The sequence below is a fragment of the Oncorhynchus gorbuscha genome, linkage group LG13 (assembly GCF_021184085.1).
Source record: "Oncorhynchus gorbuscha isolate QuinsamMale2020 ecotype Even-year linkage group LG13, OgorEven_v1.0, whole genome shotgun sequence".
Lineage (NCBI taxonomy): Eukaryota > Metazoa > Chordata > Actinopteri > Salmoniformes > Salmonidae > Oncorhynchus > Oncorhynchus gorbuscha.
The window spans coordinates 45,533,671-45,559,958 of record NC_060185.1 but is presented as its reverse complement, the minus strand read 5'-3'; the positions used below and the strand labels follow the sequence as shown (position 1 = coordinate 45,559,958).

At 44.7% G+C, this 26,288-nt stretch overlaps 2 protein-coding genes across 7 annotated transcripts in view; both read left to right on the top strand.

Annotated features, from left to right (window-relative positions):
- Positions 1-258: 258 nt before the first annotated feature.
- On the top strand, positions 259-21,797 carry LOC123992989 (tubulin-specific chaperone cofactor E-like protein). 4 transcript variants are annotated; one of them, XM_046294702.1, is made up of 10 exons: positions 259-396; positions 11,084-11,202; positions 12,856-12,920; positions 15,812-15,985; positions 16,175-16,314; positions 16,511-16,692; positions 16,853-17,109; positions 17,364-17,490; positions 18,241-18,357; positions 18,622-21,797. In XM_046294702.1, the coding sequence occupies exons 2-10, from the start codon at positions 11,198-11,200 to the stop codon at positions 19,004-19,006; spliced, it is 1,452 nt and encodes a 483-aa protein (XP_046150658.1). In that variant the 5' UTR covers positions 259-396; positions 11,084-11,197; the 3' UTR covers positions 19,007-21,797. The 4 variants fall into 4 exon arrangements, with proteins under 4 accessions (XP_046150658.1, XP_046150657.1, XP_046150660.1 ...); XM_046294701.1 differs by having other exon boundaries at positions 15,752-15,985; XM_046294704.1 differs by having other exon boundaries at positions 260-396; positions 15,748-15,985.
- Positions 21,798-22,634: 837 nt separating this feature from the next.
- The window catches only part of LOC123992988 (ubiquitin carboxyl-terminal hydrolase 2-like), a 43,425-nt gene continuing 39,771 nt past the window's right edge, over positions 22,635-26,288 (top strand). For 2 of the 3 annotated variants that reach the window (XM_046294698.1, XM_046294696.1), the window contains exons 1-2: positions 22,635-23,075; positions 25,306-25,423. The gene's annotated coding sequence lies outside the window, so the exon portion shown is untranslated. Of the gene's footprint in view, positions 23,076-24,183; positions 24,250-25,305; positions 25,424-26,288 lie in introns of those variants that run through there. The other variant, XM_046294697.1, reaches the window with a different exon arrangement.

Here is a 26,288-nt window from a genome sequence, read left to right as displayed (position 1 = left end):
TGCCAGTCAGGGGAATTTCAGTGACACTTGTCATGAACAAGTGAATGTACTAGCTTTTGCCCAGTCAAAGTCATCAAACTTAATTCATAATTTGTATTTGTATACAACAGCAAGAAGAGAAGGAAGTATATCCCTGGAGATATATGCAACATATTTCGTCAGCAAACTGATTGTCAAGCCTTTCCATCATTACCAGTGTTAAATCTACCCTGGTAAATCTGGTAAACCAATTATGTATTCAAAGACATGTATGTAGTATACTGTTCAAAGCTGCGCATCCACGATCTAAGGAAAATATCCAGACGTTTCATTAAGCCACGTCATTTCCGGGATGAGAGGGGGGGCAATGACAGCTGGATCAACAACAAGACATTTACACAGAGTAGGTCAATACAGGTGAGTTTGGAAATGCGAAAATATTACATGTATGTCTATTGCTTTTGGATTATATCTAGCTAATGCAATCGTATTATGACAATAGTATTTGTGTCATGTTGATGCATTGTCTTTACATTGGGTCATTCAATGATGCTGAGTGTGGAGTCTGGACCAGTCTGACCATTCGTAGAGGAGAAGATGCAATGTAACGTTTTGGTTAGCTGATCTAGCTTGCTAATCGTACTAGTGTAATCGTAATAAATTGTCAGATCGCAAACCACTGATCCTGCAGATAACTAGCAGGTGAAAGCTACAGTCAAATTGTACAGAATGATTATGTGTAACGTTTATGAAATAACGTTGTAATCATCCTCGACGTTTATCCTAGCTATAAAATACGTTTCACGCTTCACATCTTTATTTTCTAACGTAGCGTTTTCCGTTCACGGTTCTTGTTTCGTGTTCTTTTTCGTGCTCGAGTCCATCTGCACGTAATAGTCCCTGATATGATTGGCATATAATTAGCTAGCTCTCTGCAGTACTCATTATGTACATTTGCTGTACTGTAGTACTAGCTAGTATATAAAATAATTAATTTGAGCAAAAAATTAGCTAGATAGCTATTCTCACAGAATGAGTGACAGGTATTTGGCATGGATTGCACAAACATAATGTTTGGCTTGACAATGACAGAAATGTAATTGGCAATAGCACAAACAGATCTGAGACCAGACTAACTATTCTCCCAACCTATTTTATGACCATAGCTTTTTAACAGAGGTTCAGATATGTAATTTGGTCCTTCTATTCCCTCTATTCTGAAGCTAACAGTACCATATTATGGACAGTTTATGTGCCACTTGATATTCATCAGAGCCAAGCTATTCATAAAACATGATCAAATGTCAGTGACATCACATAGGCCAGGTTTCCCAACTGGCTGGTCATTTTATTTGGCCCCTCAATTTTTCTGTGATTCAAGTCGTGTTTCACAAAATGTCCAACAATTTTTTTCAATGTTGGACATAAAAGACTGAAAGTACCAGCAAATCATCCCAGAGTGATTTTAATTTTGTAAATATGTTCCAAAGTATTGCCAGGCATAATAGAGAGATACAGCATGTGATTGTATGCAAGGTTTGAAAAGATTATGTTTTATTTGTGACGCACTTAGGCGTAGTGGGTGTGGAGTCAGGCCCCTCACTCCACCCCTCGATGTCCAGAGAGGGTGAAGTGACCTCCGGCACCTCACCTTCCTGCAGGGGACCAGCTACCACCGGCCTGAGGAGAGACATGAAACGAGGGGTTAATACGATAATAGGAAGGGAGTTGTAATCGATAACACACCTCGTTCATCCTCCTCAGGACATTGAAGGGCCCCACACACTGCGGCCCCAGCTTCCAGCAGGGAAATTGCCCAAGATGGCATAGCAGTTCAGACGTCTTTTGTCCTCGTCTTGTCGTGTCCTGTATATATATATATATTTACAACTTTTTTTCACATACATTTTTTTTTTCCATCAACTCATCTTCAAAACACTCTCCTGCAACCCACCTCACCAATTTATATTTATAAATAAGTATTATTTACCTCAAATCTGCAATCCTCCAAGAAGCTAGCCAGAAGCTAGCCAGAAACTCCAAGAAGCTAGCCAGAAGCTAGCCAGGAGCTAGCTAGAAGCTAATCAGAAGCTAGTTCAGAAGCTAGTTAGCTTCTTTACTGGCAAATCGTTAGTATTCAGCTAACCACAGTTTGTGGTCATCAGCTATCCTTTAGCTCGAAAATCTATCGCCAGTTTTGTACGGCGCAATGCGGCTCGGAACGGAACATACCGGACCATTTTTTCTCTCCATGTCCTTGGATTTCAACTGCTCTCTGGACATTCATTCCCGGATCTCACAGCTAGCCAGCTGCTATCCGTGTGTCTATCTGCTCTCGTCGATTCCGGAGCAAACATCAATCACTCCGGAGCTAGCCAGCTCCGTCAATCACTCCTGAGCTCCGCCAATCACTCCTGGGCTGCAGTCACCTATCCGGACCCGTTTTACTGCCTACGCGGAGCCCCACCGGGCCTTCACAACTGGACTGCCGACGTTGTCTACCCGAAGGAGATCCGGCTGGCTCCTCCGTCTCGACGTTACCTGAACGCCCATCTGCGGCCTGCTAACCGTTAGCTGTCTTACCGGCTGCTCTCAGAATAGACAATCGGACAATTTATTTATTTTTATTATTATTATTATGTTTATTCTTGGGCCTCTATAACTATATCTATTGTTTTTATTTTATTTTTGTTGTTGTGTGATTTGGACTAATCTCCTCTACCACACGGAACCCCACTAATCTACTGACAGAACGCAAGAGGTGGCTAACAACAGACCCCCTTCCTATGCTAGCTTGCTACCGATGTCCTGGCTAGCTGTCTAAATCGCCTTGACCCCGAAACCAACCACTCCACTCTCTGGACTCTTTTGATCACTCGACTAAGGATGCCTCTCCTTAATGTCAATATGTCTTGTCCATTGCTGTTCTGGTTAGTGTTTATTGGCTTATTTCACTGTAGAGCCTCTAGTCCTGCTCACTATACATTATCCAATTTATTAGTTCCACCACCCACACATGCAATGATATCTCCTGGTTTCAATGATGTTTCTAGAGACAATATCTCTCTCTTCATCACTCAATACCTAGGTTTACCTCCACTGTATTCACATCCTACCATACATTTGTCTGTACATTATACCTTGATGCTATTTTATCGCCCCCAGAAACCTCCTTTTACTCTCTGTTCCAGACGTTATAGACGACCAATTCTTATTGCTTTTAGCCGTACCCTTATTCTTCTCCTCCTATGTTCCTCTGGCGATGTAGAGGTGAATCCAGGCCCTGCAATGCCTAGCTCCACTCCTATTCCCCAGGCGCTCTCTTTTGATGACTTCTGTAACCGTAATAGCCTTGGTTTCATGCATGTTAACATTAGAAGCCTCCTCCCTATGTTTGTTCTATTCACTGCTTTAGCACACTCTGCCAACCCGGATGTTCTAGCTGTGTCTGAATCCTGGCTTAGGAAGACCACCAAAAATTCTGAAATTTTAATTCCAAATTACAACATTTTCAGACAAGATAGAACTGCCAAAGGGGGCGGTGTTGCAATCTACTGCAAAGATAGCCTGCAGAGTTCTGTCCTACTATCCAGGTCTGTACCCAAACAATTTGAACTTCTACTTCTAAAAATCCACCTCTCTAAAAACAAGTCTCTCACCGTTGCCGCCTGCTATAGACCACCCTCTGCCCCCAGCTGTGCTCTGGACACCATATGTGAACTGATTGCCCCCCATCTATCTTCAGAGCTCGTGCTGCTAGGCGACCTAAACTGGAACATGCATAACACCCCAGCCATCCTACAATCTAAACTTGATGCCCTCAATCTCACTCAAATTATCAATGAACCTACCAGGTACCCCCCCCAAAGCCTTAAACACGGGCACCCTCATAGATATCATCCTAACCAACTTCCCCTCTAAATACACCTCTGCTGTCTTCAACCAAGATCTCAGCGATCACTGCCTCATTGCCTGCATCCGTAATGGGTCAGCGGTCAAAAGACCTCCCCTCATCACTGTAAAACGCTCCCTGAAACACTTCAGCGAGCAGGCCTTTCTAATCGACCTGGCCGGGGCATCCTGGAAGGATATTGATCTCATCCCGTCAGTAGAGGAAGCCTGGATATTTAAAAAAAATGCCTTCCTAACCATCTTAAATAAACATGCCCCATTCAAGAAATTTAGAACCAGGAACAGATATAGCCCTTGGTTCTCCCCAGACCTGACTGCCCTTAACCAACACAAAAACATCCTATGGCGTTCTGCGTTAGCATCGAACAGCCCCCGTGATATGCAGCTATTCAGGGAAGCTAGAAACCGTTATACACAGGCAGTTAGAAAAGCCAAGGCTAGCTTTTTCAAGCAGAAATTTGCTTCCTGCAACACTAACTCAAAAAAGTTCTGGGACTCTGTAAAGTCCATGGAGAATAAGAACACCTCCTCCCAGCTGCCCACTGCACTGAAGATAGGAAACACTGTCACCACTGATAAATCCACCATAATTGAGAATTTCAATAAGCATTTTTCTATGGCTGGCCATGCTTTCCACCTGGCTACTCCTACCCCGGTCAACAGCACTGCACCCCCAACAGCAACTCGCCCAAGCCTTCCCCATTTCTCCTTCTCCCAAATCCATTCAGCTGATGTTCTGAAAGAGCTGAAAAATCTGGACCCCTACAAATCAGCCGGGCTAGACAATCTGGACCCTTTCTTTCTAAAATTATCTGCCGAAATTGTTGCCACCCCTATTACTAGCCTGTTCAACCTCTCTTTCGTGTCGTCTGAGATTCCCAAAGATTGGAAAGCAGCTGCGGTCATCCCCCTCTTCAAAGGGGGACACTCTTGACCCAAACTGCTACAGACCTATATCTATCCTACCATGCCTTTCTAAGGTCTTCGAAAGCCAAGTCAACAAACAGATTACCGACCATTTCGAATCTCACCATACCTTCTCTGCTATGCAATCTGGTTTCAGAGCTGGTCATGGGTGCACCTCAGCCACGCTCAAGGTCCTAAACGATATCTTAACCGCCATCGATAAGAAACATTACTGTGCAGCCGTATTCATTGATCTGGCCAAGGCTTTCGATTCTGTCAACCACCACATCCTCATCGGCAGACTCGACAGCCTTGGTTTCTCAAATGATTGCCTCGCCTGGTTCACCAACTACTTATCTGATAGAGTTCAGTGTGTCAAATCGGAGGGTCTGCTGTCCGGACCTCTGGCAGTCTCTATGGGGGTGCCACAGGGTTCAATTCTTGGACCGACTCTCTTCTCTGTATACATCAATGAGGTCGCTCTTGCTGCTGGTGACTCCCTGATCCACCTCTACGCAGACGACACCATTCTGTATACTTCCGGCCCTTCTTTGGACACTGTGTTAACAACCCTCCAGGCAAGCTTCAATGCCATACAACTCTCCTTCCATGGCCTCCAATTGCTCTTAAATACAAGTAAAACTAAATCCATGCTCTTCAACCGATCGCTACCTGCACCTACCCGCCTGTCCAACATCACTACTCTGGACGGCTCTGACTTAGAATACGTGGACAACTACAAATACTTAGGTGTCTGGTTAGACTGTAAACTCTCCTTCCAGACCCATATCAAACATCTCAATCCAAAGTTAAATCTAGAATTGGCTTCCTATTTCACAACAAAGCATCCTTCACTCATGCTGCCAAACATACCCTTGTAAAACTGACCATCCTACCAATCCTCGACTTTGGCGATGTCATTTACAAAATAGCCTCCAATACCCTACTCAACAAATTGGATGCAGTCTATCACAGTGCAATCCGTTTTGTCACCAAAGCCCCATATACTACCCACCATTGCGACCTGTACGCTCTCGTTGGCTGGCCCTCGCTTCATACTCGTCGCCAAACCCACTGGCTCCATGTCATCTACAAGACCCTGCTAGGTAAAGTCCCCCCTTATCTCAGCTCGCTGGTCACCATAGCATCTCCCACCTGTAGCACTCGCTCCAGCAGGTATATCTCTCTGGTCACCCCCAAAACCAATTCTTTCTTTGGCCGCCTCTCCTTCCAGTTCTCTGCTGCCAGTGACTGGAACGAACTGCAAAAATATCTGAAACTGGAAACACTTATCTCCCTCACTAGCTTTAAGCACCAACTGTCAGAGCATCTTACAGATTACTGCACCTGTACATAGCCCACCTATAATTTAGCCCAAACAACTAACTCTTTCCCAACTGTATTTAATTAATTAATTTATTTTGCTCCTTTGCACCCCATTATTTTTATTTCTACTTTGCACATTCTTCCATTGCAAAACTACCATTCCAGTGTTTTACTTGCTATATTGTATTTACTTTGCCACCATGGCCTTTTTTGCCTTTACCTCTCTTCTCACCTCATTTGCTCACATTGTATATAGACTTGTTTATACTGTATTATTGACTGTATTGTTTGTTTTACTCCATGTGTAACTCTGTGTCGTTGTATCTGTCAAACTGCTTTGCTTTATCTTGGCCAGGTCGCAATTGTAAATGAGAACTTGTTCTCAACTTGCCTACCTGGTTAAATAAAGGTGAAATAAATAAATAAAAAATAAAGGGAAAGCGGAGGGGCAGGTTTCGGGTCGAGAGCCAGACCCTGTCCCCCGGTGCGAACACGGGGGCCTCACTGCGGTGGCGGTCAGCGCTCCTCTTCTGCCATCCACCGGCTTGCTTGAGGGATTCCTGGACGACCCTCCAGGTCTTCTTAGAGCGCTGCACCCATTCTTCCACCGCAGGAGCCTTGGTCTGACTCTGATGCCATGGTGCTAGGACCGGCTGGTAGCCCAACACGCATTGAAATGGTGACACGTTCGTGGCGGAGTGAGTTCTGGGCCAACTCCGCCCATGGGACATACCTCGCCCATTCTCCTGGTCGGTCCTGGCAATACGACCGCAGAAACCTACCCACCTCCTGGTTCACTCTCTCCACCTGCCCATTACTCTCGGGGTGATATCCAGAGGTCAAGCTGACCGAGACCCCCAGACGCTCCATAAACGCTCTCCACACTCGGGATGTGAACTGGGAACCCCGATCAGAGACGATGTCCTCCAGCACCTCGTAGTGCCGGAAGAAGTGGGTAAATAGGGCCTCCGCAGTCTGTAGGGCCATAGGGAGACCGGGCAACGGGAGTAGACGGCAGGACTTAGAAAACCGAACCACAACAACCAGGATCGTGGTGTTCCCCTGAGACGGGGGAAGATCGGTAAGGAAGTCCACTGACAGGTGAGACCATGGCCGTTGTGGAATGGGGAGGGGCTGTAACTTCCCTCTAGGCAGATGCCTAGGAGCCTTACTCTGAGCACGCACCGAACAGGAAGAGACGTAGAACCTCACGTCCCTAACTAAGGTGGGCCACCAGTACTTCCCCCTAAGACCCTGCGCTGTCCTCGACACACCAGGATGACCCGAAGAGGGTAGTGTGTGAGCTCACCGAATCAATTGATCATGAACACCAAGCGGCACGTACTTACGACCTGTAGGACACTGTGGAGGCGCAGGTTCCAACCGTAATGCCGGCTCAATGTCCGTGTCCACCTCCCATACCACCAGTGCCACCAGTTTAGAAGCTGGAAGGATGGGAGTAGAATCGGGGCCTTCAGGGCCTTTACCACAGCTAACAACTCCCGGTCCCCCACATCATAGTTTCGCTCCCCCGGACCGAGCTTCTTCGAAAAGAAAGCGCAGGGGCGGAGCTTCGGTGGTGTACCCGAGCGCTGTGATAGCACGGCTCCAACCCCAGCGTCGGACGCGTCCACCTCCACTATGAACGCTCAAGTGTTGTCTGGGTGCGCCAACACGGGAGCATCAGTGAACAGCGCCTTCAACCGACTGAAGGCTCTGTCCGCCTCTGCCGACCACCCTAAACGCGCCGGCCCCCACTTCAGCAGTGAGGTAATGGGAGCCGCCACCTGGCCAAAACCCCGGATAAACCTCCTGTAGTAATTGGCAAACCCTAAAAACCGCTGCACCTCCTTTACCGTGGTTGGAGTCGGCCAATTACGCATGTCACTAACGCGGTCACACTCCATCACCACCCCCGAGGTGGAAATGCGATAACCCAGGAAGGAGACGGCTCGTTTGGAGAACACATACTTCTTAGCCTTAACGTATGTTCCAGCAGTCGACCAAGCACCTTGCTCACCAGAGAGACACACATGGCGCGTGTGGCGGAATTGATCAGGATATCATCGATATATATCACCACGCCCTGCCCGTACAGGTCCCTGATAATCTCGTCTACAAAGGATTAAAAGACGGCTGGAGCATTCTTTAACCCATACGTCATGACAAGGTACTCATAATGGCCAGAATACGCACCAGATTATACTTCTGAGGTCCAGTTTCGTGAAAAAACGTGCTCTGTGAAATGATTCCACCACCGTAGCGATGAGAGGTAGCGGGTAACTAAACCCCACTGGGATGGAATTGAGACCTCGATAATCAATGCATGGATGCAGACCGCCCTCCTTTTTTTCACAAAAAAAGAAACTCGAGGAGACGTGTGACGTGGAGGGCCGAATGTTCCCCTGTCCCAGAGATTCCGCGACATAGGTCTTCATAGCCAATGTCTCCTACTGTGCAATGGGTACACAGGACTCCTGGGAAGCACAGCGTTTACCTGGAGGTTTATCGCACAATCCCCCTGTCTATGAGGTGGTAATTTGGTCGCCCTCTTCTTACAGAAGGCGATAGCCAAATCAGCATACTCAGAGGGAATACGCACAGTGGAAACCTGGTCTGGACTCTCCACCGACGTGGCACCGATGGAAACTCCCATACACCTACCTGAACACTCCTCTGACCACCCCTGGAGAGCCCCCTGTTTCCACAAAATCCTGGGATTGTGACTGGCCAGCCAGGGAACCCCCAGCACCACTGGAAACGCAGGTGAATCGATAACGAACAGACTAATCCGCTCCCTATGATCCCCCTGCGTTACCATGTCCAGTGGAACCGTGGCCTCCCTGGCCAGCCCTGACCCTAACGGTCGGCTATCTAAGGAGTGCATGGGGAAGGGTGGATCTATCGGCACCAGCGGAATCCCCAGCTTACGGGCGAGTTTGTGATCCATAAAGTTCCCAGCTGCGCCTGAATCGACTAGCGCCTTATGCTGGAGAGAGGGAGAAAATTAAAGAAAATAAATAAATACAAGCATGTGACCAGTTTGATGCTGACTCACATGGGGTGACCGAGAAGTGTTCTGCCTGCCCTCTCGACTCCCATCGACTCCCAGACGGGCTCCTCCAGCACCGTTCGGAAGTGTGTCCTTTCCGACCACAGCTGAGGCAGGAGGAGCCTCCTCCTCCGGTACCCCTCGATGCGGCCCCCCCTAACTCCATAGGTATGGGAGCGGGAGGGCCAGGAGGTGGAACTGACAGGACCCTTTCTGAACGCCCGCGGGCAGCTACCAGATTGTCCAGCCGGATTGACATGTTTATGAGTCCTGCGCGCTCCTCGTCTCCTGCCTAAGGTGGAAGAGCCGCTCACCGGGTGAACTCTGGATAGTGATCCCTCGCCGAGTCTGGACCATTCCAAACAGCGTTGGCCCACTCCAGGGCTTGGCCCGTCAGGCAGGAGACGAGAACGTTCACACTCTCCTCGCCCGAGGGAGTCTGCTTCATGGTAGCCAGGTACAACTCGAGCTGGAGTAAAAACCCCTGGCACCCAGCTGCCGCTCCATTGTACTCCCTCGGGGGCGCAAGACGTAGTGCGCTGGAGCCGGGTGCCGCCGGAGGAGTGGGTTGACTCGTCGGAGGAGCTGGAGGTGAGGTGGGGAGACCACTCCTCTCCCATCGGTCAATTCGCTCCATCATCTGCTCCATCGCCGACCCAGTTTGATGGAGGATGGACGTATGATGGAGGACGCGCTCCTCCATTGATGGAAGGGGGGTGGCCGCTGCTCCTGCTGACTCCATTCGATGGTGCAGGCTTCTGTGACACACTTAGGCGTAGTGGGTGCGGAGTCAGGCGCAGAAGGTACAGAACAATGCTTTAATCTCCAGCACAGAGAAAATAGTACACGCCAATACAGGGCGCACATAAACGACCGGCCCAAAACCAGGACCTAACCAGTCCAGAGAAAAAAAAACTGAAACGCACTACCACACACAAACACAGAGGGGAAAATAAGCCCGCACAAAGAGCAGGTGGGCCTTACCGGCTTAAATAGCCCAACTAAAAACCTAAACAGGTTAAATTAAATTGTTTCTTTCCCACTTAAATAAGACAAAACCAATAGAAAAGTAGACCGGTGACGACGACCACCGCGCGAACAGGAAGAGGAGCCACCTTCGTTGGGAGTCGTGACATTAGTAAAATATTATATCTGTTTGGGATTGTTTCTGTCAATTTGCAGTCTACAAATTATTTATAATGATGTTCCGGTCCCCTGACCATCCGCCCAATAACAAATCGGCCCGCGGCAGAGTCTAGTTGATGATCCCTGAACTAGGCTATAGCCTACTCAAACTAATATAGTTAGTAAGCCTAGGCCAGTTTACCATCTGAATTCCTTTTCATGCAGATATTTATTTGACCTGCTCCTCAAAGTGATGATTTAACAAGTCAACAATGCATATATATTTATGTAGATTTCTTTAATGTCATTTGAATATCATACCTAGCTGCATATGGTGTCACGCCCTGACCTTATTATTCTTTGTTTTCTTTATTGTTTTGGTCCGGTCAGGGTGTGACATGGGTGATGTATGTGTTTTTGTACTGTCTAGGGGTTTTTGTAGGTTTATGGAGTCGTTTACTATCTAGGTGTTTATGTATGTCTATGGTTTCCTAGATTGGTTCTCAATTAGAGTCAGCTGTTTTTCGTTGTCTCTAATTGGGAACCATGTTTAGGCAGCCATCCTCTTTGGGTATTTCGTGGGTTATTGTCTATGTCTATGTGATGTTGCATGTTTGCACTCAGTTTTGATAGTGGTCACGGTCGTGTTGTTATTTTGTTATTTTGTTTGTTTCGTGTACTTCGTGTTTTTTCGTCTTTCATTAAAAAATATGTATTCACATCACGCTGCGCTTTGGTCTCCTCACTACGACAATCGTGACATATGGTTTGTTTTGATTCCAGTGTCTACTCTCACGTGGTGCCTGCGTGTCCCTCCTGTTCACCTAGCAGCCCCTCGCTGGAGAGAAGTCTGAAGGAGGAGGGCTCAGCCTCTCTTCCCCTGCCCAGCCAGCCACTATGGAGTAAGCATTGAGACTGATAGAGATATCATCTTTATAAATGTCCCATTATGGCGTCTGTGTGCGCACAGGCAGCACCATCACAGAGATCAAGGAGCCAGATGTTTCATCAGCTGTATCAATCAAATATGGGTGAGGACAGGAAGCCTAGTGGTCCGCAGTGGGAGAGCATGGACCAAGTTGGAACCGGGCCGACATTCTGCTGATTTTCTCATTGAAGAAATGCCCAATAATCTCAATACAGTTTAAAGTTCACCTAAACTAGAATCTGTTGTGAACAGAGTGCACTAAGCTTTGTAGACTTGACCCTTTGATTTAAAAAAATAGCATTGTTTACAAGGAGTGCAATGGCAAATTGAGTTATTGCACAGTGTTCAAAGGAGGTGTTCCCTAATGGAAATATGCAAATACATGATTGAATGTGTCAATAGGATCTCTCTAGCGCGTGCTTGGCTCTGCCCACCTCCTTGCTTGTTCTGCCCACTATGCTTAATTTGCTCCCATTGGAAATTAGATTTTGGGTTAGTTATAAATATCTTTGGTTCCATTGAGGCATCTCTATTTTGAAGTAGTACATTTTGGCAAAAAAACTGAAAGGGTGCATACTGCCACCTAGAGTGTGTTTTGAATGAACAGGTTTTGGAATTAAGGATTTACTGCCACCTAGAGTGTGTTTTGAATGAACAGGTTTTGGAATTAAGGATTTACTGCCACCTAGATTGTGTTTTGAATGAACAGGTTTTGGAATTAAGGATTTACTGCCACATAGAGTGTGTTTTGAATGAACAGGTTTTGGAATTAAGGATTTACTGCCGCCTAGAGTGTGTTTTGAATGAACAGGTTTTGGAATTAAGGATTTACTGCCGCCTAGAGTGTGTTTTGAATGAACAGGTTTTGGAATTAAGGATTTACTGCCGCCTAGAGTGTGTTTTGAATGAACAGGTTTTGGAATTAAGGATTTACTGCCGCCTAGAGTGTGTTTTGAATGAACAGGTTTTGGAATTAAGGATTTACTGCCACCTAGAGTGTGTTTTGAATGAACAGGTTTTGGAATTAAGGATTTACTGCCACCTAGAGTGTGTTTTGAATGAACAGGTTTTGGAATTAAGGATTTACTGCCACCTAGAGTGTGTTTTGAATGAACAGGTTTTGGAATTAAGGATTTACTGCCACCTAGAGTGTGTTTTGAATGAACAGGTTTTGGAATTAAGGATTTACTGCCACCTAGAGTGTGTTTTGAATGAACAGGTTGTGGAATTAAGGATTTACTGCCGCCTAGAGTGTGTTTTGAATGAACAGGTTTTGGAATGAAGGATTTACTGCCACCTAGAGTGTGTTTTGAATGAACAGGTTTTTGGAATTAAGGATTTACTGCCGCCTACAGTTATGGAATGTTTGCTCACAAGTATAATCCCGATGACCTGGATACAATCATGTGATCCTTCCTTAACCCATATGAAGTCCCACCCAGTTGACTACTTTAAAATGGTGTAAGCACTCAATGGCACTGTCCATGCCAAAACAGGTTTATCCATCTAGAGTCAAACTATGGGAGTAAGAGAGATTTGTACTTCCTTTTATACAAATTTTACTTGCAAGTCCGTCCCACCAGCACATGACTGGTCCTTAATTCCAAAAACTGTGTTCCTCTGACAGGCCTTCTCTGCAGAAACCCACAATGAGCTGTGATAGTGGACTGGTGGAGAGGAACATTGCTGGAGGTAAGACACTTAGCCTACAGAGCACACTTGTTCCTGTATTGTCATTGTACTTTGTACTACCTATTGTTTTCCTCACACTCATGTATGTTAAGGACATCATTTTAATCATATTAGTCAATAGCCTAGTCATAACAACGTGTCAGTTTTGTACAATGATAAGTATATTATGGATACTGTAATCTATCATTTCCTTTTATGGTTGTTGTAATATAACAGATATATAGGAACATTCCACTGTTTAAGAACACGACATCTTAGGGAATATTTCTATAGCATTTCATTGCCGTTCTCTTGTAATTATCAACATGACACTGTGGAACATAAAACATTTACATGAACACGGACTTAGGAACAATGAGTATACAACAGGAGTTGAAGTAAATAAGCAAAAGTGGGAAAGTGTTTACTGTGACCTACACCTGCCGGCGAAGTACTTTAATTTGATACTATAACTTTCATTTCAGTAAAACCTCAACATTATTTATGTAGCCAGCAGCAGATGATGGTTTATCTCAGGGCAACCTGAGAGGCGTTCAAAAATGTGTTTTGTTTTTTTCACAGTTTTTATATCGTTCTATTTTTATCTTTTTTGTCGTCGAAATTTCACCAGTTGACAACCTCATTCATCATCTCCAGCACCACCCCATTATCAACATATTTGAAAATGACGTTTTTTATGTTTTGTAGTCAAACACTACTGACATTTGCCTGGTCATAATTGTTTAAAATCACATGATGCACACCAGATGATGTCATCAGTGTTTCCGGATTATGACAAACTTTGCCTCAGTTGGTTAAACATGAAATATTATGGCCAAAGAGCAGAAGTCTATCCACTTTTTCAATTAATTAATTTTTGGTCTCGAGTACATAAAAAGAGAGGCCTACCCTTTCCTCAGGCGTTCAGAGGGCTTTAAAGTTTAAATGGCAAAGTCTCACTGCGTTTTACTGATAAGGACTTTAGGACAGACGACTCCCTCCGTTACTCCCTTCTTTAGTATTATCACTGAGGCTCCTTTTCCCTCTTAAAGGGAAATACATATTGAAATACCAATAATTATGCCCTGTCTGTTTTGTGTCCAAGGCATTGATATCAAGCAGTATCAACTGACTGACCATGTAAAATAGTAACTGTTTTAAAAAATAAATTGAACCTTTATTTAACTAGGCAAGTCGGTTAAGAACAAATTCTTATTTACAATGACGGCCTACAGGGATACAGTGGGTTAACTGCCTTGTTCAGGGCCAGAATAACAGATTTTTACCTTGTCAACTCAGGGATTCTATCCAGCAACCTTTCGGTTACTGGCCCAACACTCTAACCACTAGGCTACCTACCACCCCATAATCGAGTTGATCTAATCTGTTAACATGCCTGATTGAAATACTGTAGCTGAAAATGGAATGTGTCGTATGTGAATAGTATACTTTTCAGTGAAGACTGGTATGTATTGGAAAGTGCATTTGGAGAGTATAGAAACCGCTATTCTTAAATGTATTATCATTTTTCCCATCATCAATCTACACACAATACCCCATAATGACAAAGTGAAAACAGGTTTTTAGAAATGTTTGCAAATGTTTAAATGTAAAAAACAGAAATACCTTATATTACATAAGTATTCAGACCCTTTGCTACGGGACTTGAAATTGAGCTCAGGTGCATCCTGTTTCCATTGATCATCCTTGAGATGTTTCTACAACTTGATTGGAGTCCACCTGTGGTAAATTCAATTGATTGAACATGATTTAGAAAGGCACACACCTGTCTATATAAGGTCCCACAGCTGACAGTGCATGTCAGAAAAAAAAAACAAGCCGTGAGGTTGAAGGAATTGTCCGTAGTGCTCCGAGACAGGATTGTGTCGAGTGGCCAGACGGAAGCCACTCCTCAGTAAAAGGCACATGACAGCCCACTTGGAGTTTGGCACCCAACTCTCAGACCATGAGAAACAAGATTCTCGGGCCTGATGAAACCAAGATTGAACTATTTGGCCTGAATGCCAAGTGTCACGTTTGGCGGAAACCTTGCACCATTCCTACGGTGAAGCATGGTGGTGGCATCATCATGCTGTGGGGATGTTTTTCAGTGGCAGGGACTGGGAGACTAGTCAGAATCGAGGGAAAGATGAACAGAGCAAAGTACAGAGAGATCCTTAATGAAAACCTGCTCCAGAGCACTCAGGACCTCAAGGTTCACCTTCCAACAGGACAACGACCCTAAGCACAAAGCCAAGACAGTGCATGGGTGGCTTCTGAACAAGTCTTTGAATGTCCTTGAGTGGCCCAGCCAGAGCCCGGACTTGAACCAGATCGAAAATCTCTGGAGAGACCTGAAAATAGCTGTGCAGCGATGCTCCCCATCCAACCTGACAGAGCTTGAGAGGATCTGCAGAGAAGAATGGGAGAAACTCCCCAAATACAGGTGTGTCAAGCTTGTAGTATGATACCCAAGAAGACTCGAGGCTGTAATCACTGCCGAAGGTGCTTCAACAAAGTACTCAGTAAAGGGTCTAACTACTTATGTAAATGTGATATTTCAGTTTTGAATTTTTTATATAATACAATGTCTAAACCTGGTTTTGCTTTGTCATTATGGGGTATTGTGTGTATATTGATGAAAAACAACAATTCAATTCATTTTAGAATAAGGCTGTAACGTAACAAAATGTGGAAAAAGTCACGGGGTCTGAATACTTTCCGAATGCACTGTATGACCATAACTGTTTAGAAGGGGAAACGGGTCAGGCTAATGTCAGTGATGGCCGAGCCCCTCCGAGGGATTGGATGTGGGCGTGAAGGTGAATGACTTCCACTATTGTCTCAGCCAGCTGACCCTGCCAAGCTAACCTCTATGAGTGTTTGGCTCTTTTACCACTTCGGCGACCCAGCCGACCCAGACGGGATGTGGGACAGTGGGGCCGTGGATCCACCCGAGGAGGAGGGCCGCACCTTCATGCAGGTTCTCAGCGAGAAGTACAGCCCGGAGAACTTCCCGTACCGCCGAGGGCCCGGCATGGGCGTGGTGGTAGTGCCAACTCTCCCACAAGGCTCACCCATGAAAGGTGAGGTCTTCGATATGATCCATCCACAGTGTTACCCATTTGAACCCTGTTTTAAAAATGCCATTTCCATCCCTGACTAGGTTCCTTCCTCTTCAGCAGCTCAGTTAGGATGATGATGAGGATTTTGATGATTGAGCGGTGGTATAGATAGGCCTGGTTTCCTCAAGTTATTCTGCTCTCTCTCTCCAGATCGTTTGAACCTTCCCAGTGTGCTCGTCCTGGCTGGCTGTGGAATCAGCCATGCGGGAGAGCAGAGAGAGATCGCAGCCTTCTGTGCCCACGTGATGGAGCTTGACTTGTCCCACAACAAGCTCCAGGACTGGCATGAGGTGGGTAGGCTCGACTAGGGTACTCTGCCAAGATGGGAAACATTGAGTACAAGAATTGGGTACATTTTATAGTAACTTTGTACAAGAATTCCTCTACCAGTATGCAATCTCACCCATATCCTTGTAGCTATTTACATGTATGCATTGAATCATTATATTGAGGATGTCACACTAAGTTTGAAGCCACTCCTTTCAGATCAGTAAGATTGTGTCAAACATCCCCAACCTGAACTTCCTCAACCTGAGCTCCAACCCGCTAAGTGAGGTTGTCTTGGAGCCTAGCGGTGCTAAGGCCTTTGCCCGAGTCCGACGCCTGGTCCTCAACAACACTCAAGTGTCCTGGAACACGGTGCTCGTGCTAACACGGGAGATGCCTGAGTAAGCTCAACCTTGATGCTACACTGCTATTGAACACCTTTTTTTTTTAAATCAAAAAGGCAACTTCTGATTTTTCACTTCTCAAGAGAGAGAAATGTGTTTTCCCAAGCCTAATGGTCTCTATACTGAACCTTGTGTTGCTCCCTGCCCTGCCCGCCAGGCTGGAAGAGCTGTTCCTGTGCCTTAATGAGTACACCACCGTGTCAGCCTCTACTGTGCCCTGCCCCACACTGCGCCTACTGCACATCACTGACAACAACCTGCAGGACTGGGCCGAGGTGCGCAAGATTGGCCCCATGTTCCCCGGCTTGGAAACTCTGGTCATGTCCAACTGCAACCTGAGCTCCATTCAGGACTCAGAAGAAATGCTGCGACGCCTCTTCCCCAACCTACGCAGCATCAATCTGCACAACTCAGGTATCAACCAGAGCCTTCACTGGAAACTGTCCTTGGACTCCTTTCAGTTCTTGAGATTGATATTTGAAGTTTACCCAACATCCTGATTGCTAATACCCCTCTACTTTCTCTGTGGTATCTAGCTAGCTAGTTATCTAGTGTCAGAGCCGGGGCACAAATGTAAAGATCATTCTGTTTGACTGTTTATGGAAATGTGTTTAATAAGGTGTGGGTGTGTGGGTGTGTGGTCACCTATGCGTCTCTGTGTGTGCCAGCTCTTAACCGATGGGAGGACATTGAGAAGCTGAACCAGTTTCCTAAACTGGAAGATGTGAGGCTGCAGGGGATTCCCTTACTGCAGACCTATACCAACACAGAGCGTCGGAGCCTCATGGTATCACAGTAAGTTTCTCTGGGAGCTACTGGGTGAGTGAGGCAACCACACAGACCTCAACACACAAATAGTGGAAAGATCAAATTTTTATCTGAGTACGGTTACATGCACACAATAATGTGAGAGTTGTGGAATGTCAGATGAATATAATAGTTTGAATAATAATGTTTACATGCTTTACTGGAAATAACAATTTCCCTAACAACCCTGTTTCCATGGACACATCTGAAATCAGGCTGCCTGATGGGACTCTGATAAGTGCAGAACATCGCCAATCGAAATAAACATTCTACCACAGCAACCATGTTGTTTTTGGGAAGCAATTCTCATCCGAAGCTCGGACATGTACATTTTGTATGTGAAAACTACTTCTAAGACGGATACGTTAATTTGTTCCGAACTCACCTCACTCGCTCTGATGCGGGAGACTCACTCTGCTGGTGCTGGCACGTGTGCAGATCAAAGACACCGCTGGAACGCCAATTAAGTGTTTTATATGTCCTAATAATTAGAAAGATTATTCAGAAAAACAGGTGTATTTATCGGTGTATGCTTACTTCGATTTTGTCCTTGAGCCAATTATGCGAAACAGAGTAAGGTGTTTACATGACTATTGCCTACTGCCATATTCAGTTTAATATCAAATTGTTCCTCTGCATGTAAATGTACTCACTGTGACATTGCGTTAACACACACACAATACTGCAACAGTGCCATATATCTCTGGATAGTGAAAAGCTCACCATTTATCCTCGCAGCCTGCCCTCTGTATCTTCGCTCAATGGCAGTGTGGTGACGGATGGGGAGAGAGAGGACTCTGAGAGGTTCTTCATCCGTTACCATGTCGACTACCCAGAGGAGGAGCTACCTTACAGGTATACCACACTATGCTACTCCTTTAACTGATCCAATGAAACTGCATATATCCATTCAATAGAATTTGGCACGTACTTTACTGGCTTAATTGTAGTATCAGGTGGCTATTAAAATGTGCACATTCAAAATAAAGTCTTCATGTTCGTTAAAAATAATGACTGTAACCTCACCTAACCGTAATGTTAAATAACTTAGTCTAGATGACTGTGGTATATTTAGTATGATTGTTGTGTTTCTAAACCCGTCTATACCTGCCGTTCTAGGTACCACTGCCTGGTGACCAAATACGGGAAGCTGGAACCCCTGGCTGAGATCGACCTTCGACCCCGCTGCCACGCCAAGGTGGAGGTGCACTGCGAGGACAAGGTGGCGGAGGTGAGTATCCGCCTGGACCAGACTGTGGCCGAGCTGAAGAAACAGCTGAGGACAGTCGTGCAGCTGTCGGCCAATCAGATGCGTCTTTACTACATCGACAAGGAGTGTGTCTTTGGGCCGGAGGAGATGAAGTACCACACCAGAGCCCTCCACTCCTACAGTATCCAGGACGGGGACGAACTCCTGGTGGTGCCTAAAGCTGGCCGGGGGACTACCACCACTGCCAAACCACTATCAAACCTTAACTCCAAAACCTTAACTCCCCCGCCATAGAAATAGAATTACTAGAACGGGCCACCTATCATGGCACATTGATTTGAAGGGGGCGCAATTCTAGTAATTATATTTCTATGCTCATACCCTTTCCCATCCTAATCTTGTCTGAAGAGCTCCCTGCACCCCTCCTTTCGCCCGTCCTATGTTCTACATTCAGTGTGGGACACACTATCAGGAATAACAGCGACTCTGACTCTGATTCTGACTGGCTTTGTTGTGTTTCACCTCACTGCACCACACATGTACACACACACCAACTAATCACAACAAATGTGTCTTGTATGCTGCCCTCTAAAGGTGTGCATATTCTGTGTGACTGAGTCGCCTCTTTGTCTTGGTGTAACGCCTCTGCCCTTGACTCCTAAAAGGTATTATCTTCAGGGGAGGAGCACAGGAGAAATTGCAGAGTACAACCAGTGTATCTTTTATCTTTAAAACAATCAATCTCCCCTTTGCATACCCTGTGGTATGCAGAGAATGTTGATTAAAGGATATGGTATACTGCTGTGCCACAGACTCTGTTTTGAGTGTACTAGGGTGACTGTACTGTAGCTAATGGAAGTCTTCATTGCGCTGTGTCATTCCACTTCCTCACAAGACCAGGCCATAGTTTTTGATGGGTTATTCTAAGTTAGGTTTAGTTATTCTAAGTAGTGTTCAGTGAGATTAGTATTTTTGGAGGATACTTCTTATTCAAACTCAAATCACCTTGAGTTTTCAAATTGGCTTTCTTTGGCCAGTTGTACCGTAGTATTTTTAGGCTATTGATGCCTCTGGCTGAAAAAAATGGATGTACCATATAGTGCTGCATGACGATGTCCTTTGCGAAGTATGTTTTTATGTAGTGTGTGTTCAGTTTTTTTGCATTCGTGTGGATCCTTCCACTGTCGGGGACCGTCAGTACATGTTAGGTCTAGGTTACGTTTGAACACCTATTGACACGTTTGCTTCTGTGCCAGAGCCACAGTATTTTAGGTCTATTGCAGACAAGAGGCTTTGTGTGTTCACCAAAGATTTGTATGAACTCTTGTGTACTATTCATTGCATTGTTGACGCGTTTTCCTTGCGTGTAGAGGCTCATGCTTGGTGTTATTTTTGTCATCGCGGGGGGCGAAGGTCACTAGGTCAGTAGCTGGGACAGTAGAACTAAGGCATTGCTTGGTACTTCACAGCTGAGGGGCACCGCCACTTTAATAAATCCCAATTTCCACGCTGCTTGTTTCCCTGGAATTTACAGAATTTGTTAGCTTTATGTCATTGTCTGATTTGGAAGACAGTAAAGTATTAGAAGATGCACTTAGCAGAGTTAGACCTCTCAAAAGATTGAACGTTAGACCATAGCAATATATTTTATACTGCATGTTGTATTTTTTTTGCCATTGCATAGTAATACACAGTAAGGGTCCATTAGGCCTAATCTTTTTATGTGGCCTAGACCGCTTCCCTTGGTTAGTGAACCCATGCTTTAATGGAGTCAGCATGCACTGGCAGGGACACTTAATGCACGAATGTTACGACTGAGAGGGGCACTGTGTAAAGGGATAAAGATGTAATCAAATATAAAGGAATAAAACATTCAATTGAATCTGGAGTCGTGGCTCCATGTACATTTAGATAATGCCATAGGCCTAGATGTAATGGCTTCCCATGGTTTCTGAAGTAATGTTTTAGTGTAGGCAGTAGGCACCACTGCTTCGTGTGATAATTGAGAGTGGCACAGTATAGTAATTTAAAGGAAATTGAATCCGCTATTGGCTAATGGCACGCGACAGTCATCTGAGCCTGTAACCATTGCTTCCCGGGCGTGCAGTTCTTACTGTAATGTTTTTGTTTCACTTTCATCAGCTTTGCACGTTGCACATTTGAAGGATTCTGAATCAAGTTATCAACTTAAATCTGCTAGAGTTTGACATGTTTGAAGTGCAAAAATGTGTAATACATTTTGATGGATTTATTTTTGCGTGAGGTGCTTTCCCTAGTAGTGTCGGCACACACTGAATTGGTGCACTAGTTACGTTCAGGATCGGTATGTTTTAGTGTGAAGGATCTGTCTTTGATCTATTCCATGTCACCACCTCACTCTTGTCTGGCTTTAATGGCCAATGCTTTAGAATTAATTCATGTGTTATTTGCTCCGGAGTAGTAAAAATATTTATCATTGTTGTGGGTCAGTGCCTATCCTGAACTGCAAATTATTTATAAAGCCATTATGCAGGTCCACAATAATCAGGTACAGTACATATATCTCCTGCTGTTGTGTTGTGGGTATGAAACCTTCTGCTTATTCAACCTAACCCAGTGTATTCTCATCATTGTGTAAAATGTGGGAAGAAGAAAGGAATACTTAAAGTAATGTACCACTTACTGTTTTATTGAAGGGAATGGGTTTATGTGTGGCAAAATAATCTGAACATTTCAGCCAATACAGGCTAGTTAAACTGGGCAGCTAGCTACATCGAAATTAGCGTGATGCTAAACACCTGATATATGTGTGTTCCATGAGTTCAACCAGTATAGAGACTGTTTTCCGATTGTCTGCCTCCTGGATGTAACAGTGCTGTACAAATGTGCTTACTACAGTACATGCAAATGTTTAGAAAAGGTATATCTGTGTGGCATAAATATAAGTATGGAACATGGATCATTCAATGATGGCTTTATGAGTTTACATGATCGAATGCAACTTGAATGGTATATGAGCAGATGGATGTAATTCCTCTGAACTCCATATTACTTACCTGTGTAGAGCAAGATGCATACAGAAATAAACCGTAGTGTTCTTTCTACAGTGCAGCATTCAATTATTCCGCTGTTGCTTTGATTGTGAGATGTTGGAAGACATAGACAAGATCAATGCAGTCATTGCTATCAGCCTCCGTTTTGTAAGGCTGGTTTATTATGAAGTTGTCTGTGGTATTGTTTCCAGTCCCCGTTACAAAACGAATGGCCCCATTTCAGCACAAATATGGGTGCAACACTGTAAATCCAAATCAATGTGGCACATTTTTTTTTAGAGCATGGGACTTATAGAGGTGCTGCTATAATAAAGATGATGCTGGCTTCTAAACCATTATTTTCATAAGAGGCAGGGCAGGTGATAAAACATTCAATGACACAGATTGTAGATGTATGATTTGTATTATGTGAATTATCTGTGTCCCCCTGCTGAATTACAAAAAAAGACAATTGGTCGCTGCAGTGTGAGTAACTCGAATGCAAATAACTAAATTATTCTCATCAGCGTTGGTAGCTGTGAAACAAACTAAAGGAATTGTAACCAAGGGACACACGTGCACCTTTTAATTTAACTCATTGACTCGTGCATTAAACACTTAAATATTGTATGGTGTTGGGTGTGAATTATGTGGTATTACTGAATTCCAAATCAAACATTTTGAAGTGTCAACCACTATCCTTAGCCATGACATATATGAAAATGTCTGCGTGGTTATGTGACCAGATGGAATGTGGAAAAGCTTTGTTGTGACGTAACAGGCACTCATTATGACACCACTGCCCTCTTCCGGAATTGTCGTTTTTCTAACTTGATTATTTTCCCCAGCCGTGTGTGGTCATGGCCACAAACAGCAACAAAAAGGAAAGGCAAGCGACGGGAGTCAGAGTCTAGAACTCAACGGGACGCAAGGGCAGTTGTGATAAATATACAATTGTTTGCAACCAGTTGTGTGCGCAATGTCAGATCATATGTGAATGTAAGTGTGTGGTCTGCTTGCTGTTTACGTCCGTCACTAAGGTGAACGTGTGGGAGGCGGTCCTCTGGTTTTACGTTCGTGGACAAGAATAAACCAATCCACGGCAGCTATTTGCTGAACCAACGTCACAGTTAAAGGGAAACGTCCGTTACTTGGTCAGCTAAAAAAAACTATTGAAACGCAAAGGCAGTGATGGCGAAAAGTATCTAGCTATTTTAATCTGTCAAATGTTATCGGTTCAGCATACCGATATTCAAAACGGTGGTCTAACGACGCCGATAGACTAGCTAGAAGCCACTTTGGGGACGCTCTGCCAGCGGGACTGACAGTAGACGGGATGATCTCGGACTGGGGTGAGTGAATAATGCAGTGGCCAGTAGCTGCAGGCAAACCTTGATTAGTTGCTTTGATGCCGCTCGGATAGTTTATCTAAAATGTGTATGCTTCATATGTGTATGCTTCATCTCTTAATATGAATGCATCTAAGCTAAAACCGGTGGTCTTGAGTCGCATTCAGGTGCTTAGCTATACATTTTTAAAAACACTGCCCTCCCCCCTTTTTTTATACACGGCCGCGCACTGACTAGTTCGCGTGCACTCTCTGCTAACAAGTTAGCCTAGCTAGCCAACTTGCCTGCCATGGGAGTGGTGCGAGGTTCCAACCAACTGCTGCAGTATATCATTTTGGGGAGCTGCTAGCTCCTAGTGTATTAACCGTTAGTCCTTCATCCACTGCAAATGCACAACCATGAATCGAGATCATTCATGAATTGCTATAGAAGCTTAAAACAACTTCTGTCTGACTTTGTAGTTCGGTGTCATAGAGACTTGCTCTCATTGAATTTGGCGCTGACAGTAGCTGGCTGTAATGTCACTGCTTCCTCGCCCCCGTACACCCACGCCCATCCCTGGACTCGAAGTAGCTGTCAGCTCAGGGTTTCAGTTTTCATCACTTTCAACTATCCATTATGTGATATTTCAAACCAGACTATGTAATATTGCAGGTGAACTTCCCCCCCATTTTACAAATAGGCCTAACACAAATTATGACAAAAGCTGCCTGTTTGTATCCAATTGGTGTCATACACCCATTATAATATAAGTATAATTTATATTCTTAATATAAAACTAGCCATGGTTAGTAGATATAAACAATATTTTCATTAGTCTTTTTCCACTTTTGGATGACATTTATGGGGACATTTCACTGACTACCATTCCGTGTAGGTTTACAATGAAAACACCTTTAGATAACAGAGAGAGCACATCCCGGTGGTTGCTGCTGGCCTACATTGCATGGCCTATTCATGGCCTATAAAAAATAAAAAACTTAATGCCAGTGAGTGTTGAGTGACCTGTGGAGGTCATAGGCAACTGCTATATTTACCATCTCTGTAACTTGATCTCTGGCATTCTGGATTGCTGTGCTCATACAATCCCTCCCTGGCTCCTTTCACTCAGAGGCTACAGCCTCCTATACAGCACCCTACTCTGGCCGTCCGCTGCCGTCCGCTTGATACGCCACTGGTGAGCCTCTCCACCAATTGACACGTTGGTTCCCTTTTACAAGGGGTACCTTTCTGTTATTTTCCCTGACAATCATTGTGTGTGGTGTTGGTTGTTTGAAGCCTAGGCTTACTGGGGGGTTTTTTGTCTTCATTTTGCTTATCCCATATTTTGTTTTTTTAAAGAGACAAGGGATAACGTTTCTCAGAAAATCATCTTGAGACCTGTGGTCCTTCTGTAGCTCAGTTGGTAGAGCATGGCGCTTGTAACGCCAGGGTAGTGGGTTCGATCCCCGGGACCACCCATACGTAGAATGTATGCACACATGACTGTAAGTCGCTTTGGATAAAAGCGTCTGCTAAATGGCATATATATATATAAATATTTATTCATTGGTAATTGTCTGTTGGCTGTGCTAGGCCTATTCGTTGAACTTCATTGGCTGTGCCAGGGTTGTGGGGACGCTGGTCTGTTGGTATGGTGTGTTTGGACAAGCGCTGGATTATTAAGATACTCAACAAGTACAGTATTTCCGAAACAGGACTTTAAATAGGCAGGGTGGAAACCCTTTTTTTCCTGAAACCACATTTGACAACACGCACTGAAGAATAGTCTACAGCCGTTATGCTTTTTAAATGTTTTTGTTATTGGATGAACCTAAAATACTGACAACTTGCTGACTGGAGACCTGTAGTGAATGATCACTTGGACCTATTTCTGTGCCTGTCAAGTGATGCAGTTGATGAGGAGGCATGAGGTGTAGCCTAGGCTACTGTAGGCTACCGGTAGATTGTTTTGTTATGGGATGTTTTGCTCCTCCCATAAAGAGGTGTTGTTTTAATTCAATTCCTTGAATTCTGTATAAATTGAAGAGGATAATTGGACATGATCAAACCAGTAATGTTAGAAAATGTATGTTCTAATGGCTCAACATCGATCTGCGAGCCTCATGGCAGTGGTATCCAACAAAGTCCATGTTAGCGAGACTGCAAATCCATTACCGTAGTCATTTTTTTGCCCGGGTAATATCCGCATGGCTGTGTGTCTGTCATTTGATGTGTCTCTGTCTCCCCACAGGTCTGATCAGTGAGAGGTCCCTGTGACTGTGAATGGGTCTGTGAAATACATTAGGACGAGCGGGCTCCACTCCATCGCTGCCTGCGTGGACTGAGAGACACCGCCCTATACACAGCAGGTGATCATAACTGAATAAACACACTTGCACACGGTCAGCAATCAGCGTGCATCTCACAAACACGATGAGAGGCAAGCACTTTCTCAAGGACTGATGGTACTTTGGGAGTGAAAAACATGTCCAAAGATATGCAGTGGCTCCGACGCTCACACAGACACGATGCTTAAACGGGCAATCAGCAGTTGCTACATCCATTTGTGGACTTCTAAATGAATGATATGTACACATTGAGTCTTGAAGAATATAACTTATATATGCCTCACGAGGTCAGCTCAACTGTCTGTGCCCCATCAGGACCCAAAATATAAGCTTGTTTGTAAACAAAGTAAATGTAAACAAACGGTTTATACTGCAGCCTCAAAACACGGTTGAAACTATATTTGAGAGTGTTTTTTGAGAGTGGTTACATCCAACCCCACTTCTCAGCTTTTTGACAAAACAGGGGCGAGGAAGACGCTTTGTTATTGTTTCTACTGCTGATTGCCTCTTTTTAAAAAGAGACACAAACGTTTGATTTGACCCTTTTCCTATAAGTATTCAGTACAGAACAACATTTCACACAGTGGCACAGAGCACAGATTGATGGTGTTTAAAATAGTAATGATGTCTAATTGCGCTTATCTTCAGGACAGTGAATAAGGAACGAAGTCACTTAGAGCAGACATTGGGAGCGTCAATCACGCACACATTCTGCCCTTTCTGAGGTTACTTTGAGCTAATGTTCTCGTCTGAGTTACGAACAGAAGAAAGGGGTTGTTGTTAATTGTGCTATAACAGAGTAGGCCTATCTCTCAGCTGACCGGATGATATCAGAGTCTAATTCTTAGTGTATGGTAGACTGTAAAAAAAAAAAGCTCATTTAACC

What these genes read in the sequence shown, in the direction of transcription:
- LOC123992989 (XM_046294701.1), top strand. An exon ending in AGCTCCAGGACTGGCATGAG is followed by an intron (nt 16,315 to 16,510) that starts GTGGGTAGGCTC and finishes CACTCCTTTCAG; the next exon opens with ATCAGTAAGATTGTGTCAAA. An exon ending in GAGGAGGAGCTACCTTACAG is followed by an intron (nt 18,358 to 18,621) that starts GTATACCACACT and finishes CTGCCGTTCTAG; the next exon opens with GTACCACTGCCTGGTGACCA.